The following is a 17,700-nucleotide window of genomic DNA, read 5'->3' as shown; positions in this document are numbered from 1 at the left end:
AAGGTTTCAGGAAATGACAGAATGAATACAAATTGAAAGCTTTCAACCAACTGATGCAGCACTGGAGGAATTCGCTCATCTATGCCAAGAAATTTGGAAGACAGCTACATGACCAAATGATTGGAAAAGATCCATATTTGTGCCCATTTCAAGAGCGATAACCCAATGGGGATGCAGAAATCATCAAACACCATCATTAATATCACATGCATGTAAAAGTTTGCTGAAGAGATTTCCAAAACTGTGGCAACAGTACGTTGACAGGGAACTGCCAGACATTTAAGCTGGATTCAGACGAGGCTGTGCAATGAGGGAGATCATTGCTGACGTCAGATAGATCTTGGCTAAAAGCAGAGAATACCAGAAAGATGTTTATTTGTGCTTTATTGACTATGCAAAGGCTTTTGGCTTTGTGGATCATGACAAGTTATGGTGTGAAGAATGGATATTTCAGATCACAACTGTGTATATGTGGAACCTGTATAAGATCAAAAGGCAGTCGTTTGAATAGAGCAAGGGGATATTGAATGATTAAAAATCAGGAAAAGTGTGTGCCACGCAGTATTCTTTCACCATGCTTATTCAATCTGTATGTTGAGCAAATAATCGGAGAAATTGAATTATATGAAGACGACCATGGCATCAGGATTGAAGAAAGACTCATTAATAAACTGTGATAAGCAGATGTTATAATCTTGCTTGTTGGAAGACAAGAGGACTTAAAATACTTACTGATAAAGGTCAAAGTAATGATTACACCTCAATGTAAAGAAAACAAAAATCCTCACCACTGGACCAGTAAATAACATCAAGATAAATGGAGAAAAGATAGAAGTTGCCAAAGACTTCATTTTACTTGGATCCACAATCAATGCTTATGGAAGCAACAGTCAAGAAATCAAATGATGTATTGCATCACGCAAATCTGCTGCACAAGACCTCTTTAAAGTGTTCATGGGCAAAAAAAATCAGCTTGAGGACTAAGGAGCACCTGACCCTAGCCATGGTATTTTCAATAGCCGCATATGCATGTGAACGTTGGACAGTGACTAAGGAAGACCACAGAAGAACTGATGCATTTGAGTGATGTTGGAAAAGAATATGAAAAGTACCATGGACTGCCAGAAGAAGAAACAAATCTGTGTTGGAAGAAGTACAACCAGAATGCTCCTTGGAAGAAGCCAGGATGGCCAGACTTCATCTCTCATACTTCGGACATACTATCAGGAGGGACCAGTCCCTGGAGATGGGCATCATACTTGGTAAAGTGGAGTGTCAGTGAAAAGAGGCAATCCCTTAGTCCCTCCATCAACATGATGGATTGGCATGGTGGCAGCAGCAATGAGCTCAAGTTTAACAGTTGTGAGGATGACACAGGACAGGGCAGTGTTTCGTTCTGGTGTCACTATGAGTGACACTATGGTCACTATGAGTCAGAACCCATTCCACAGCAACTAACAGCAATCTTACAGAAGTAGTTCACTATGCCTTCCCTCTACAGTGCCTCTTGGTAGGCTTGAATCTCCAGGCTTCCATTTGGCAACTAATCGATCGGGTTTACTATTTGCACCATCCAGATATTCCTACCTAGACTCCAGGTCTCGTCCTAGTCCCAAACAACCTCAGATTTTAGTCTGTGATCCAGGTAAGACTGAATATCATCTGCTCTGAAGGAAACCGGCTGTGTGAACTAGCTGGAGAACTAGTTTTTGAATCCCACACCCCAGTCCCCACCTTCTCTGCTCTCCCTCTCTTCTCCCTCAGTACCTCTTTTCTCCCTCCCTTCTGCCACCCATGGTCAGAGCCAGTTTCCTCTGAGCTGAGATGGTAATACAGACTGGCAGAGAAAACAGATAATGAAATCAGAGTTGGTCTTGGCCTAGCTTTAGATCTTGCTAAGTCTTACAGTTGTAAACACTGAGGAGCCTAGGGGAGGCGGTCCTGAGGTTGTTGAGCCTGGCCCAGTTTCTCAAGTTACTTCTTTGAGTATCTCAGGAGCCACTATTTGTTTCATTTGCTCAGATGCCCTCAGTCACTGGACGGTTTTGCTTTGTCAGAGAACGCCCAGTTTAGGAGCTCATTCTGAGCTGTCACTTAATCTTCAGCCCTTCCCTCTGTAGCTGCAAACATGTTACCACCAGCTTAACAAATAGTTGTTGTTGTTATGTGCTGTGGAGTTGGTTCCGACTCATAGCGACCCTGCACAGGGTTTCCAAGGCTGTAAATCTTTATGGAAGCAGAACGCCTCATCTTTCTCCCACAGAATAGCTGGTAGTTTCAAACTGCTGACCTTGCGGTTCGCAGCCCGATTCGTAACCACTATGCTACGCCATGGACTAAACCATGACTTATGGTAACCCTATGCGTGTCAGAGGAGAACAGTGCTTCATAGGTTTTCAGTGGTGGATTTTTCAGCTGTGGGTTGCCAGGTCTTTCTTCTAAGGCACCACTTTTAGTTAGCTAATGAGGGACTAGCCAGGGAGTACTACCACTAGCTGACAAGCTTGACTTCCCATGCAATCCTTGAGCCACAATCTGGAGAAGCCATGCAGAGGGAAATGGCCAAGAGCTGCTTTACAGACTCCTCCAGGGACCCTAACCTGCCATCATGAGCAGGGATAATGGGGCATCGCTGCAGAGAACAGCCTTGCCTTTAAGAGCAGGGGTTCAAGTTTACTTCCACCACCTAATTGTTGTGTGATGCTGGACAAGGTTACCTTATCTCTGTGCCTCATCAAGCTTTGCTGGAAAATGGTGTGATCGCAGTATTGACTTTATAGGATTGCTATGAAAAATAAATCAGGGGATGTGTATAAAGTGCCTACCCCAGTGCCTGGTATATATGGAGGGCTATAGTGATGCCCATGCTGAGGATTCAGGGGCTGACAACACTTCCCGAGGCAGGACGGAGTGTCTGACTGGCTTAAACACATGCCCACACGCTGGTGGCACAAACGTACTTAACAGCTGTAGCTCATGGACCATGACCAGAATCCCATTTAATCCTCATTACAACCCATTGCATGGAGGTGGAGACAGGCTGAGAGGAGTTTCCCTCAGTCACACTTGTGCTAACAGGTGGAGTCAGGAATTGAATTCAACACTTTTAACCTCTTCTGTCAGTATACTGCATCCACATTTTCAAGGGAAAACGTAAATATGGTTGACTGATACCTACTTTGTCACTCAATATTTCAGGGAAGTCTCTGGGTGGTATGAAGTGTTAACATGCTTGGCTGCTAACTGAAAGGTTGGAGGTTCTGAGTTCACCCAGAGACACTTTGGAAGAAAGGTCTGGCAATTCTATTTCTGAAAAATCAGCCACCGAAACCCATACGGTGCACAGTTCTCCTCTGACACACACAGAGTTGCCATGAGTGGCAACTGACTCGATGACAATGATTATTTTTTGGTTTCACTTTGTCTTTGCCCTGGAACTGCCATCTGAACAGCAAAGAACATCCAAGTATTTTACTTAAACGAGTGTTTACCTCACCGCCGCATTGCTAACAATGAAGACTGTTTCCGCCATGAATCTGTTTTTTCTCCCATGTAACGTAAACCTGGGTTTTCTCATTTTTCTCAGAGCAGCACTGCTTTGTGGTACAGAATCTCCTCCGCACTGTTTGGTGTGGCCCCGATTAACGACTCACAGACAAGCCTCACTCCACACAACAATGGCAATGGTGGTATCAAGTAACATCTATTTTCTTGCTAACAGAGAACAAATGGCTACTTGTGAAGTGTCCACTGAGGCCTTTGTCATCAAGATTTCATAGAGTCCAAATGCCTTCTGAAATATAAACTGGCCTGCTCAACTCTCCCTGACAAACGTTGCCTCAGATCTGCTTTGACGGCCAATGTACATGTTACATCTTACAACTAATTTAGGCCACTCAAAGCAAGAAAGTCATCAACCATCTTTCTGTCACCAAGAAATCACACCTTTCTCTTGAGGACACTCCAGTCTGAGGGTAGAAAAGTACTTTTCCTTGACATTTACACAGATGGTGGGACATGAGGAGCCCATGGGTGCTGTAAACGGTTAACACGCTCGGCTGCTCACTGAAAGACTAGAGGTTCGAATCTACCCAGAGACCTGGTGAGCTACATTGGAAAAATCAGTTATTGATGACCCCTATGAATATCAAGGACTCAACAGATAGATCCTGATCAAAAGAAGGAAAAACGTGGGACAGAACTTCAAACTCACACAGAAACCAGACTTACTGGATCCATTAAGACTGGAGGAATCCCAACTCTAGTGCCCAGAAACCATCTTTAAACCGTGGACTGAAACTACTCCATAAAGCCATCATTACACTAAACAGTTTAGCCTAATTAATAAGGAAGGTTTGCCTTCTTGGTAAGAGCTTATCTGACGATGGAGCCTTGGAGAACCACAAGGTTGGTGGTTCAAACCCACTAGTCGCTCCTTGAAAACCCTATACAGGATCAGTGAGTCAGAACCGATTCGATGGCACTTCACAACAACAGTGTGACAACAGGTAATCTACAGCCCTTGTAGAACGAGCACCTAAATGAATGGAGATGAAGCAACATGGCTCCAAATGGCGGCACAGTGTAAAGTGTATCAACAATGTAACTGAACTGTCCCGTAGAAACTGTGAACAGATGGAGGTCTGGTTGAGTGTATATTGCCACCAATGATAAAAATTTAAAACTCTCTGGAGCATAGTTGTACGCTGACACACATGGGGTCACCATGAGTGGGGGTCCAGGACTGCAGGGCCGGCTCTTACCTGTGCAGTGAAGAAGGCTGGGGTGAGGGAACCCGAGGGCAGGGCTGGGCTGTTGAGGGCAATGGAGCCAATGTCGGTGCCGGAGAGCATCAGTGGAGGTGCAGAGATTTCCAAGCCCTTGGGTTTTTTGGCCTTTGGGGGGAGAGATGGAGACTTGGTCTTGGAGCCCGATGACAGGTTCAGGGGCTCCAGGGAATCCGAGTCATGGCAGGCGGCCTCCAGGAAGAGGCTTCTGTGTTCAGAAGGGAGGGGTGAGTTGGGGGACAGGGATGGGGACCGGGATGAGGAGGGCGACGTGGAGGAAATGCTGGCAGCATTTGGCAACATTAAGGAGGAGATCTTGGCGGAGACAGATGAGGCCAGGTAGGCAGACGCGGCAGCGGCCTCGGACGTTGAGGGCAGGGGCACCACAGGCCTGGTGACATGCTTGTTGGTTTTATTGGTCACAAACCTGATGACAGTCCTGACTTCTTCCACGGGGGGGCTGCCTTCGGGTTGCTCCTCTAGCTTCTCTGTCTTGATCGTCTTGAAGGACTCTGGGGCATTCTGCAGGGAGTTGATGGTGAAAGAAGAGTAGAGGCCTGAGTGGATGTACTCATTGCGGCTCGTGCTTTTGAAAGCTGACAGGCTGTGTTTGTGCACCTCGCGACCCTCGGGGGAAACCTTACAGTCTCTGTCCTGCAGCAAAAGGCTCTCTCGGCTGATCTCCACCGCATGCGGATCCATCTTCAGTATCTCTGGGAAAGAGACAAACTTGTACACAAACTTCTGCCCAATCACCTTCTTGATGATGTTCTGTGGATACAAAAGTGGACAATTACAGTATTAGTGGTTCACAGAAACTGAGTCATACAGGTATTATTAGAGTGGTAAATTCTATGGCAGAACCGCTCACATGTTCCTGGTTTATGCAGTTTTGCTTAAGTGTACTGGAAAGGGTAATGAGAGCCAGAAGAGCTGGGTTTGCCTTTGGGTTCTGCCAATTACCGAATGCCATTTTTAGCTTCCTGGTCTGTGAAGGGAGTTCCTGGTGGGTGTAGACAGTGAATGTGCTTGACCGCAAGCAGAAAGGTTGGAGGGTCGGGTCCTATCCAGAGGTGCCTCGGAAGAAAAGCCTGGCAATTTATTTCCAAAAGACCTCAACCTTGAAAGCCCTATGGAGCACAGTTCTACCATGACACACATGGGTCACTGTGAATCAGAATCAACTCTGTGGAGACTGTTTTTTCTCCAGTAAGATTTGTTGTTAAGTGCTGTCAAGACAGTTCCGACTTGTAGCAACCTTGTATTGGATTTCCAAGGAGTGTCTGGTGAGTTTGAACCACCAACCTTGCAGTTCAAACTGACTTTATGGTCGAGTGTGCTTATCCTACAGCATCACACCAGGACTCCACTGGTAAAATAATGACTATTATATCTGTTTGTATACTAAGAGTTGCCATTTATTAAGCACTTACTATGTGTTTGAGAGCCCAGGTGTGGCACTGTAAGATAAACACTGGACTGGTAACCACAAAGTCGGCAGTTCAAACTCTTCTGCTGCTCCTAGAAACCCGATACAAGGTTGCTATGAATCAGAAACGAACTCAGCAGCACACAACAACAACAAAAAATGTGGCTGACATTATCTCATATGTTGTTGTTAAGTGCCGTCGAGTCGGTTCCAATTTTAAGAATTAGGAGAAAAATCTCAGAGTGCTTAATTAACCCACACAACCATAGGGTATATAGAAGGAGCATTACCTTAACCATAATACAATAGTCTTTCACCAAACCTGGCAGTTGTGGGAATTCAGGGAAATAATAAGGTGAAAGCATCCTGTAAGCTAGAAAGCATTACAGAGATGTAAGACATTATCACCAAACACCACCACATTTTCTTAAATCGTGTATGGGTTGTTTTTTTTTTCTGCCAAGAAAGTCACTGGAGGAAAAACAACTTGTCTGCTTGTATACTGACGACACTGATGTGGTATTTCAAGTTGCTGGTTTCCACTTCTGGCTCTTGCGGACCTCAAACATAAGGATGTAAATAAAAACAACAATCACAGCTAACCCTTCCACACCCCTAGGGAAGAACAGACTTGATCTTAGAAGCCATGTTGCCCTTGAGGTTTATTAAACTGAAACCTTAGCAAATATCTAACAAAAGCTTTTAAGCATTGGCCTCGACTCCAATCCCAGGAGCTTAAGGAGACATGCATGGTTCTCCTGAAGCACAAAGAACTAGCGCCATCCTGTGGGAAAAGGTCCTAGAATATTCCCTTGCAAATGCTTTCTCCTAAAACGTGGTTAGGAATCAGGATTAAATTTTAAAAAGCATTTGGAGGGGAAGCGTTTTAGAAACAGCATTTATTGAGCATGTCTTCTGTGCCTGATGTTTTATTTTGAGCCATCTCCTTTCATCCTCACTAAACTCTCTCGTTGTTGTTAAGTGCTGAGTCAGTTCCGATTCATAGGGTTTTCAAGGAACAGCTGGTGGGTTTGAACCACCGACCTCATGGGTCATATTTCAGCGCTGACTCTACAGCACTACACCAGGACTCTGCTTGTTTTCTCGGCTGGGAGAAAGCATCCTTAAAACATAAACAAGCTCAGAAAGAGGAAGGTCATTTGCCTAAGACCACAGAGCTACCAGTTGGTTTTCCAAATGAATTTGAAGAGAGAGTGAGCATCAGGGAACACACAAGTAGAGATAAAATTTAATACAATTCTGACCTTCCTGTTGTGATTATAATTTGGTTCATAAATATAAGTTATTGACTCCTGCTACATTAAAAGCCAATGAGTCGATTCCCTCATGAGTGTCAGAGAAGAACTGTGTTCCATAGGGTTTCCAATGGCTAATTTTGGGGGAGTAGATTGCCAGGTCCTTCTTTTGAGACACCTCTCAGGAGACTCCAATCTCCCTTTGGTTAGCAGACAAGAGTGTGAGCTGTCTGTACCACATTAATTGTTGGTACCACCTAGAGATTCTGTAGTTACATTATAGCATTCTGATTTGTCCTTACCCACGGTTCCCCCTTAAACAAATCATTAAATCCCAGAAGCGAGTTATCTCCTGGTTGGGAAGGAAGGTACCATGTCTCTGAGGTTTACAAGAAGGAATTCCTCAGGGCAGCCATCTAAGTTGGGGGCCACACAAGGCAGAATAAATCCCAATTACTTGACACCCAGATCAACATGCTCAGCAACTGTGCACAGGAGAGGCTGGGGGACACATTAGATTGAAGCTGAACAGTTCCCTTGCCCAGCAGTCTTGAGTTCTGGGCTGCACTTGAACCCCAAGTCCCACTGGCTCATCTGACCTCATTCTCACATTCACACTAGCAAAACTAAAAGCCACTTACAAACCTTCAGAGACATTTGTGAACTCTCTTAAGTATTTACCACCAGGAGCATCAGGCCTGGGTAGAGAGCATGCATGGAGAAATCCAATCCCAGCAGGAGACATTACAGGTGTCAAGGGACCCAACCTGACCTGAGTCAGATCCTATTAAAAAGAAAGCGTGCTGAGAGTGACGATCAACACAAGCTAGGTAGCCTGGCCCACCCTGAGACCAGAACAACTCGATGGTGCCTAGCTATGACTACCGACGATTCTGATCAGGGTCACAATAATGGACCCTAATAGGGCGGGAGAAAAATGTGGAGCAGAACCTCAACTTCCGAAAACCACACAGGATTTCTGGAGACTACTTTCTACTTCAATCCTGGAACCGAAATGCACTCCGAGGTCATTTTATAGCTAAACAGCAAACTGGCTCACAAAACATTGAATATGCCCTGTTAAGTACTGTACACCTTTAAAAATCACCTCTATGAGACCAAATAGGCAGCAATTACTTGAAAACAAAGATGAGAATGGAAGGGGGAGGGAGACTAAATTAATGGAAACAGAATAACCAGAACGGAAACTGTGAGAATGCTCACTCATTGTGTGAAGAATGTAACCAATGTTACTGAGCAACGTGTAGCAATTGTTGAATGGGCACCTCAACTGCCCTGTAAACCTTCATTGAACATACCATAAAATGTTATTTTTTTAAACCACTGGATAGTTGCTAGGTGTGTTCATAAACCTCTGCATGGGCTGAAGGCTGGGAATGGAATTACAAAAGGATGGTAGACTCTGATAGTCAGTAGCTCAGAGAAACAGCCCCGAGCAGTTAATTGCTCGTCCGAGGGCAGCTGGTAAGGAAAGCCTCCTCGCTCTACCAGGATGCCTGTAGCTGGACAAGTAGACAGTGAACACACTGATGACGCCAATGTCTCCAAAGGGAAGTGTGCTTCCAAGAGATTCCTCTTCCAAGTATTTGTGAAGGATTTGCTCAGGAAACAGTCAATGTGAGGAAATACTATTTGCTGCCTTCACATTATCTGTCAGCCTTAGACTATGAACTTGACAACTCCTAATTCACTAAATTCTCCAGAGGGTAGAACAATTGCTATCCCCATTTTAGAGATGAACAAACGGAGTCCCAGGGAGCAGAAGTTACCCAGAATCCTAGCTAGTACTAGGGAAACTGGACGGCCCCAGGGCTGTCTGACTTCAGCACTCTAGGCCACTCTGGAGACTGGGTACAGGCACTTGGGCTAACTTGATCAGCCCAGAACTTAGGAGTTCTTGGACAGGAGACTTTTATTATGACAAGAGATGAAGACATTCAGAAAAAGCCTGGTTTTCACCCCTTCATTCCCAGACACACGAGTGTTTGTTGCTTGTAGTTGCCTGGTAACCTGACAAATGCTTGCCTGGGTCCAGATGAGCTCAGCTACGCTCCAGAGGAGTTTTAGAGACAGTTGAACACATCTGTTTCTCTTTTCCTGCAGTCAAGCAGCCTCTTCAATGGTCATCGCCCATTGAAAGCATCTTTACAACAGAGGACTGACCTCTTCACCCAGCATTTGACAGTGGTTACAGGGGGCAAGGATGGAACCAACTTCTGGGGGTGGTGGGGCAGGCAAGCAACATCTATCTAAGCACACACCAAGTGGTAGAATACCAGGTACCAAAATGCACCCGACCATCACCACATCCAAGTCTGCATTTTTGGAGTGCAGGAAACCTTTGGGGGGGGGGGGGGGGAGCGGCAGGACTATGGCAGATGCATTGAAGAGTCCTTTCCCAACTCACCAGTGCCCCTCGGTTATCTCACCCTAACAGAACAGAGAACGCCTAAAGAGAAGGTCACATTGCCATTTCCTTTGGCTTTCCTGGTAGCAGTGCAAATGGTTTATGCTCATCTGCTAACGTAAAGGTTAGCGGTTCAAACCCACTGTGGAAAAAAGTCTGGCAACCTGTTTTGGTGAAGATTGCTATGGAACAATCTACTTTGTAACAAACAAGGGCTCATCATGAGTTGGAATCAACTTGACAGTAACAGATTTGGTTCAGTTTTGCTTGTTTTTACGTTTAAGGTTTTTTTTTTTTGTTGTTTGTTTGTTTGTTTGAAATATGCTGCCTTGGCAGGTTATGAGCTCACCTACAAAAAGTGGTATATCCGTGGGTGTATTTTAATACACAGAGTCAGAGCTGATTTCTCGTTACTTCTGAAGAAGAAAGAACCATGTGCAAATCATCCCAGATTGAGAATGAAAAACATGTGTGCCACCAACCATTCCTCTCACGGCGCTGTCTACTCATTCTGGGTTCAATAATTCGGGACAGTGGTCACACAGAGCTCAGATCCTATACTCACAGTTGCGGGAAGTTAGGGAACTTCTTAGGGAAGTTACAATACAGGATCAGAAAATGCTCAGGCACAGTTGTTCCAGTCAGTTGCTAATAAATGCCCACAGGATACACCACTCCATCATAAGCCTCAGCCTGAGGACATTCAGCTCTAGCTCCCTGGGTCAGCAAACCTAGCTCCCCAACTGAAGTGCCTGGAGGTACCCACTCTATAAGCAAGCTTCCTGCCCAAGGTCACTCAGCTGTACTTGCTGGGTAGGCTGGGTGGCCACTGCTCCAGATCTTGGTTTTGCTGCTGCAGCTTCTCTGCCACTCCTTCAATATCACAGAGCGTTCTGTCCCTGGGTTGAGGAGGTTCAATGCACAGCGATCTTGGGGTCCAAAGGACACACTCCACTCCTGGCTCTCCTACCTTAATGGTAATGAAATCCTCCCCGCTGCTTCTGAGGGTTCACTTTATACTCACGTTAATCTTTTCAGTTACAATGAATTCTGGTAACATTCATTTCTGAATCTTGTCACCCTATGAGTACCTTCCCAGACCCCAGAAGGACAGAAATGTTGTTTGGTGGGAGTGACAGACTATGGCTAGAAGAGACATTAGGTAATTCATTATACCACAGTATATAAATCAGAAATATCGCGAATAAGTATTATGATTTTTAAAGTATGATCTAAGGTGCTAGGTAACAAAAAGATGCACATTTAATTGTATTTGTCTTCTTAGTGATACACTACTAGGGTAGTATGAAGATAACAAAGTGTTAGTTGACTTGTTCTCTAGGGAGAAAGGACTAGTTGTGTAGCCAGAGGTTTAACCCCAGCAGGAGGAGGAGATTTTAAGCTCTAGGGCATGCATCCGATGTATAGACCTGCAGGTATGAAATTGAAATGTTTTGTTGGCATGTTTAAACAGAAGTAAATCCCGAGGCACTGGGACCATATGCAGACCCCTCACCCCTCCTATGAGTATTTAATGACCTGTAATTTCATTTACCCAATCAGCCACTTGCTCAGCAAATCTTTGCTGTGCATGCCCACTCTGGTCTGGACTTCCTACCCAACCTGACTTCTCTCCACTCTGCAGGGGCTGGGCCTGGCCCCAAGAGGCCTCAGACCCACAGTGGGTGCCCCATGGTGACGGCTTTAGCTCCTTTGATTCTCCACCATTTGGAGGGCTCCAGAAACTGCCAGACCCCTTAACCCTGATTTTACAACTTTCGTAGCTCAAGATTTACAACTTTTCGTATGCTCAAGATTGAGAAACGTCACAGCTCCCCAAGTGAGAAAGAACAGGTTTCTTCCTAAGAAATAAAACCGGTTTGCTCTCAAGTCAATTCTGACTCTTGACAATCCCATGTGGGTCAGTGTAGAACTCTGAACCATAGAATTTTCAATGGCTGGTTTTTTTTTTTTGAAACCATCAAGTTGGTTCCAACTCATAGCGAGTCTGTATAGGGTTTCTGAGGAGCAGCTGGTTAGCTTGAACTACCAACCTTGCGATTCAGAATGACCTTGCAGTCCAGTGCATTAACCCACAGTGCCACGCCAGTAGGCCCTCAGAAACGCTGGCCTTTTTCCCTTTGCCCTTCCTCCCTACTGCTTCCTTGTACGTAGGGCATTTTCCAGTAATGTTATGAACATGCCCAAAATAAGCCCTTTGTCCAGTGTGTCCGCTCAGACCTGAACTTGAAGCTCCTGGCAAGCACCCCGAACCAACAGCTCCCCATCGCCCTCACCCAGGAAGCCCTGATATGACACCACCAAGCTGGGCAGCACATTTCCAACACTGAGAGGCATCTGGGAACAGTAGAGATCAGCTGGGGGGTCTGGCTAGTGTTTGCACCACGTTCTAGGGTCTGACGTGCAGCTCTCTGTTGTCGGCTGTGATTGCAGTCTCAGCAGAGCCCTGGGATTCAGCAGCTATCCACATCTGCTGTTCCCTGCAGGCTGAGCACACCCCACCCCCACCACCAATTAACTGGATTGTGTGAAGTTGGCTTCACAGTCAAAGTCAAATGCTGACAGTGTTAGGCGTGATATACTGTAATCCTTGTGTCTCTTGTCTGGACTCAACTAGGTTAAAACATCATATTCTCTCTCCTTGGTTGAGATATGCAAACCAGATGTAATTCTGTCTGCTATACAACTGAGCATGCATGCTGCCCAAAACTTTGGTTAAAGCAAGTGGAATCTTCAGAACCTTCTAAGAGCTCTAATTTGTGACGATTACATTGTCATTGGAGCTGACAGAGGGTGGTGTTTGTGTTTATTTTGTTTTTACTAAAATGGGATTATTAAAATGATGATAATACTTTAGCATATATTGTGTGCTTACCATGTGTGGATGATCCACCATTGGCCTCTAAGCTTTATTTGGATTATTTCATTCAGTCCCATCTGCCCCCGTTTTACAGATGAGGAAACTAAGGTTTCTGACTAATAAGAGATGGGGTTGGCATTTGAACTCAACAGTGGCTTGGGACCCCTCCTTTCAACAACCCTTGTGATAGGGTCAAACAAGTATTTATTGGAAAGGCCCTCTCTCTGTCCTTTTTTCCCAGACCTGTTGCCAGGCTGTTGTTCAGAGTTGTCCTTGGATGTTAACTCACTAGGCTGGTAACCAAAACGTTGGAGGTTCAAGTCCACTCAGAAATATCTTGGAAGAAAGGCCTGGCTTCAAAAAAATTCCATTATCTTGTAATTCATTTTTCCACGAACTTCTTGAAGCCCCCTTCTTGAAGCCAACTTGATGGCACTTAAAAACTACCACCATACTGGACTGCTAACCACAAGCCCACCAGTGGCTCTCGGAAACGCTGTCCTATACAGGGTTGTTATGAGTCGGAACTCATTGGATGGCACACACACCAAAACCCACCATGTGTTGTAAGGCATTCATGGAATCCTCACCTCTCAGATAATACACCTCATATACAACCACTACCTGACCGTTAGTGGAGCCTGCATGCTGCCATGATGCTGAACTCGTGTCAGTGGGGATTCCAAACTACGATGAACTAATAAGAAAGACCCGAAAGACCCATCAATCTAATTCCAGTAAATCAGCCAATGACAACTCAATGGATCATAAACCAAGATTGTAAGTCTGACCTACAACCGATCCTGGGGACGACATGGTACAGGACTGGCACAGTTTTGTTCTGTTGTGAATGTGCTCACCTTGAGTTGGGGGGCTGGCTTGACGGCAGATGACATCAAGGACAACCAGTATGTGCTTTACACACACAACCACCCTGACAAGTTGGGTGCTGTCAGACCCATTCTAAAGATGAAGATTAGTCAAGGTTCTAGGTTGGACAGTGAGGTTCTTTCCAATTATTTTGACCATAAAGGGATGAATGAAGTATCTGGTGAATCATACAATGAAATATGAGGAGGATAATATAGTGCTAGCATCTTTCCGTATCTTTAAAATGTAAGCTGGGTAAAAAACAAAGCAGCAGCTAAGAGACGACCCTGTGACTTTGCTGAAACAATAACATGTATTTAAATAAAAGGACTAAACAATAATCTCAAAAGATAGAAAATAAAGTCTAACAATGGTAGGACTGCTAGTGATTTTATATGTCTTCACATTTGTATTTTCAAATTCTAAAATATGAATTTAATATGTATTACTCAAGCACTGAAGCACAAGGTAGGTTTGAACCACAAGGTCAACGGTGAAAATTCACTAGCCACTCCTCAGAAACCCTATACAGGTCGCTCTTGAGACAGAATCTACTTAAAAGCACTTAACAACGACAGCAGCAACTTGTCAAATAAAGGCTTTGGTTAAGAAAAATAAATTAGCTCTAAAAAGTTGATCTTGATCACTCAGCTTGGAAGTGGTGGAGCTGAGGTTTAAACCCCACCTACCGAAAGCCTTTTCTGTTCCACCACCAGCCCCTCGCCCAGAAACAGCCTCAATCAGCACAGAGACCACAACAGAAGCAAATCCGCCAGCAGCCAGGGGTTCTGCACTGCAGAGAACAGTAGGCTCACAGCTTCCTAGCTAAAGAAGAATGCTCTGTGCTCCTCGTGATGGAGAGCCCAACCTTCCCTAGGCCTTCTTTAACTACAAATAGAACTCCCTCTGTGCACCCCACAGGGTAGACTAGCTACCTGCTCTGATGGGACATGAGGCACCAGGGAGGACAGGGGCACTGGAGGAGTAAACAGTTTCCCTACAGCAGACTGGGTATCAGAAACCCACCTCTAGTCACATGACATCCAAGAATCAAGAGTGATAGGAAAACAATTGGAAGCTAATATCCACGACACACAACCCAGTTACAGCACCCCCCTCCTATCCTTGGGGGAGCAGAAGGGCTTGCAGAGAACACAGGGCAGAGCAGCAACTCACATGAGGGTCAGATGCTACAATGGAAAGAACTCTGGGTGGACATACCTGGATTTGAATCCAGTACCTCTATACTTATGATAAACTTGTTGCTGTTTAAGGTGCCATCAAGTTGGTACCAACTCATAGTGATCCTACACACAACAGAACGAAATGCAGCTCAGACCTGTGCAAACCTCACCATCTTTGCTATGTTTGCGCCCACGGCTGCTGCCACTATGTCAATCCATCTAGTTAGGGATCGTCTTCTTTTTCTCCAACCTTCCATTTTACCAAACATGATATCTTTCTTCAGGATTGGTCCCTCCTGATAATATGTCCAAAGTATGACAGGCCAAGTCTGGTCATTCTAGCCTCCAAGGAGCACTCTGGCTGTACTTATTCTAACACAGATTGGTTTGTTCTTTTGGCAGACCACGGTACTTTTAAAATTCTCCTCCAACACCATAACTCAAATGCATTAGTTCTTCTATGGTCTTCCTTATTCATTGTCCAACATTCACATGCATATGAGGTTACTGAAATACCATGGCTTGGGTCAGATGTATCTTAGTCTTCAAGCTGACATCTTTGCTCTTGAACACTTTAAAGCAGTCTTGTTCAGCAGATTGGCATAATGCGATATGTCATTTAAGTTCTTGACTACTGCTTCCATGGATGTTGATGGATGATCTGAAGAAAATGAAGTCTTTGACAACTTTAATCTTCTCTCCATTTATATGGATATTGTTTATTGGTCCAACGGTGAGGACTAGTGCCTTCTTTATATTGAGGTGCAACCCATACCAAAGGCTGTGCTCTCTGATTTTCATCAGTATTTTAAGTCCTCTTCACTTTCAGCAAGCAAAGTAGTATCATCTGTAATGAGTCTTTCACCAATCCTGATGCCATGTTTTTCTTCATATAATCCACCTTCTGGTATTATTTGCTCAGCATACAGATTGAAAAAGTATGGTGATAGAATACAACCTTGGCACACACCTTTCCTAATTTTAAACCATCCAGTGTTCCCATGTTCTGTTCTAACAACTGCCTCTTGGTCTATGCACAGGTTCCTCATGAGCACAAGTAAGTGTTCTAGAAGACTCATTCTCCACAGTATTGTCCTTAGTTTGTCAGATCTACTAATTCAAAGCTTTTGCATAGTCAATAAAACACAGGTAACCATCTGTCTGGTATTCTCTGCTTTCAGCCAAGATCCATCTGATGTCCGCAATGATATCCTTCGCCCCTCATCTGACTCCGGCTTGAACCTCTGGCAGTTCTCTGTTAATGTACATTTGCAGCCATTTTTGGGTTATCTTTAAACAAAATTTTACATGTATGAGATATTAATCATATGGTCCGATGACTTCTGCATTCCATTGGGTCACCTCTCTTTGGAATGGTCACAGATATAGATCCCTTGCTGTCAGTTGGCCAGGTAGTTGTCTTCCAAATTGCTTGGCATAGGTGCATGAGTGACTTCATTGCTTCATCAGTTTGTTGTAAGATTTCAATTTGTATTCCATTAAGTTTTTGAGCCTTGTTCTTTGCCAAGGCCTTCAATGAAACTTGGACTTCATTGAAGTCTTCCTTCAGTATCATTGGCTCTTGATCATATGCTACCTCTTGAAATGGTTGAACGTTGACCATTTCTTTTTGCTACAGTGACTATATGTGTATTCCTTCCATCTTCTTTTGATACTTCCTGAATCACTCAATATTTTGACTACAGAATCCTTCAATATTTCAATATTGAATTTTTTCTTCAGTTCCCTTAGCTTGAGGAATGCTGAATGTGTTTTTCCGTTTTGGATTTCTAATGCCAGGTCTTTGCATATTTTAAAAAATATTTGATTATGTCTTTTCGAGCTGACCTTTGACTTTTTTGTTCAGCTCTTTTACCTCCTTCTATTTGCTTTAGCATTTCTATGCTGGGCAGCAAATGTCAGAGTCTCTTCTGACATCCATTTTGTTCTTTTCCTTCTTTCTTGTCTTCCTAATGACCTTTTGCTTTCTTCCTGTATGTTCTTGATGTCATCCCACAACTCTTCTGGTGTTCATTCTTTGGTGTCTATTACATCTAATCTGTTCTTCAGATGACTCTCTAAATTCAGGTGAGATATGTTCCAGGTCATATTTTGACTCTTGTGGATTTGTTTTAATGTTCTTCAGCTCAGCCTGAACTTGCATATGAGCGATTGATGGTCTGTTTCACAATCTGCCCCTGGCCTTGTTTTGACTGGTGATATGGCGCTTTTGTGCTGTCTCTTTCCACAGATGTTGTCAGTTTGCTTTCTGTGGGTTCCATCTGGTGAGGTCCATGTGCATAGTCATCTTTCATGTTGTTTAAAAAGGTTATTTGCAATGAAGAAGTCAATGGTCTTGCAAAATTCTATCATGAGATTTCTAGCATTGTTTCTATCACCAAGGCCATATTTTCCAACTACAGATCCTTCCTCTTTGTTTCCAACCTTTGCATTCCAATCACAAGTAATGATCAATATATCTTGATTGCATGTTTGATCAGTTTCAGACTGAAGAAGTTGGTAGAATTCTTCAGTTTCATCATCACTGGCTTTAGTTGTTAGTACGTAAATTTGAATCATAGTGGTATTAAGTGGTCTTCCTTGTAGGGGTGTGGATATTATCCTATCACCGACAGCATTGTGCTTCAGGACAGAGTTTCATATGTTCTGATGATGAGTGTGACACCATTCTTCTTCAATTTTTCATTCACAGAATTGTAAACCATGTGATTGTCAGATTCAAAATGGCCAATACCAGTCCATTTCACCTCACTGATGCCTAGGATATCGAGTTTTATGTGTTCCATTTTATTTTTGATATCTTTCAATTAATTTTCCTAGATTCACATTACCTTAGTTAAGCTA

The 17,700-nt window shown here is 44.1% G+C and overlaps 1 protein-coding gene across 1 annotated transcript in view; it reads right to left on the bottom strand.

The window, feature by feature from the left end:
- ELK3 (ELK3, ETS-domain protein (SRF accessory protein 2)) overlaps positions 1–17,700 on the bottom strand; it is a 104,386-nt gene that overhangs the window by 22,747 nt on the left and 63,939 nt on the right. The window contains exon 3 of the mRNA XM_006871803.1: positions 4,764–5,558. Coding sequence (XP_006871865.1) covers positions 4,764–5,558 — 795 coding nt within the window. The remainder of the gene's footprint in view (positions 1–4,763; positions 5,559–17,700) is intronic.

This window comes from Chrysochloris asiatica, unplaced genomic scaffold (assembly GCF_000296735.1).
Source record: "Chrysochloris asiatica unplaced genomic scaffold, ChrAsi1.0 scaffold00174, whole genome shotgun sequence".
In the NCBI taxonomy this organism is placed as follows: Eukaryota; Metazoa; Chordata; class Mammalia; order Afrosoricida; family Chrysochloridae; genus Chrysochloris; species Chrysochloris asiatica.
Note: the sequence above shows the minus strand (reverse complement) of the source record. Positions and strands in the feature narration are given on the sequence as shown.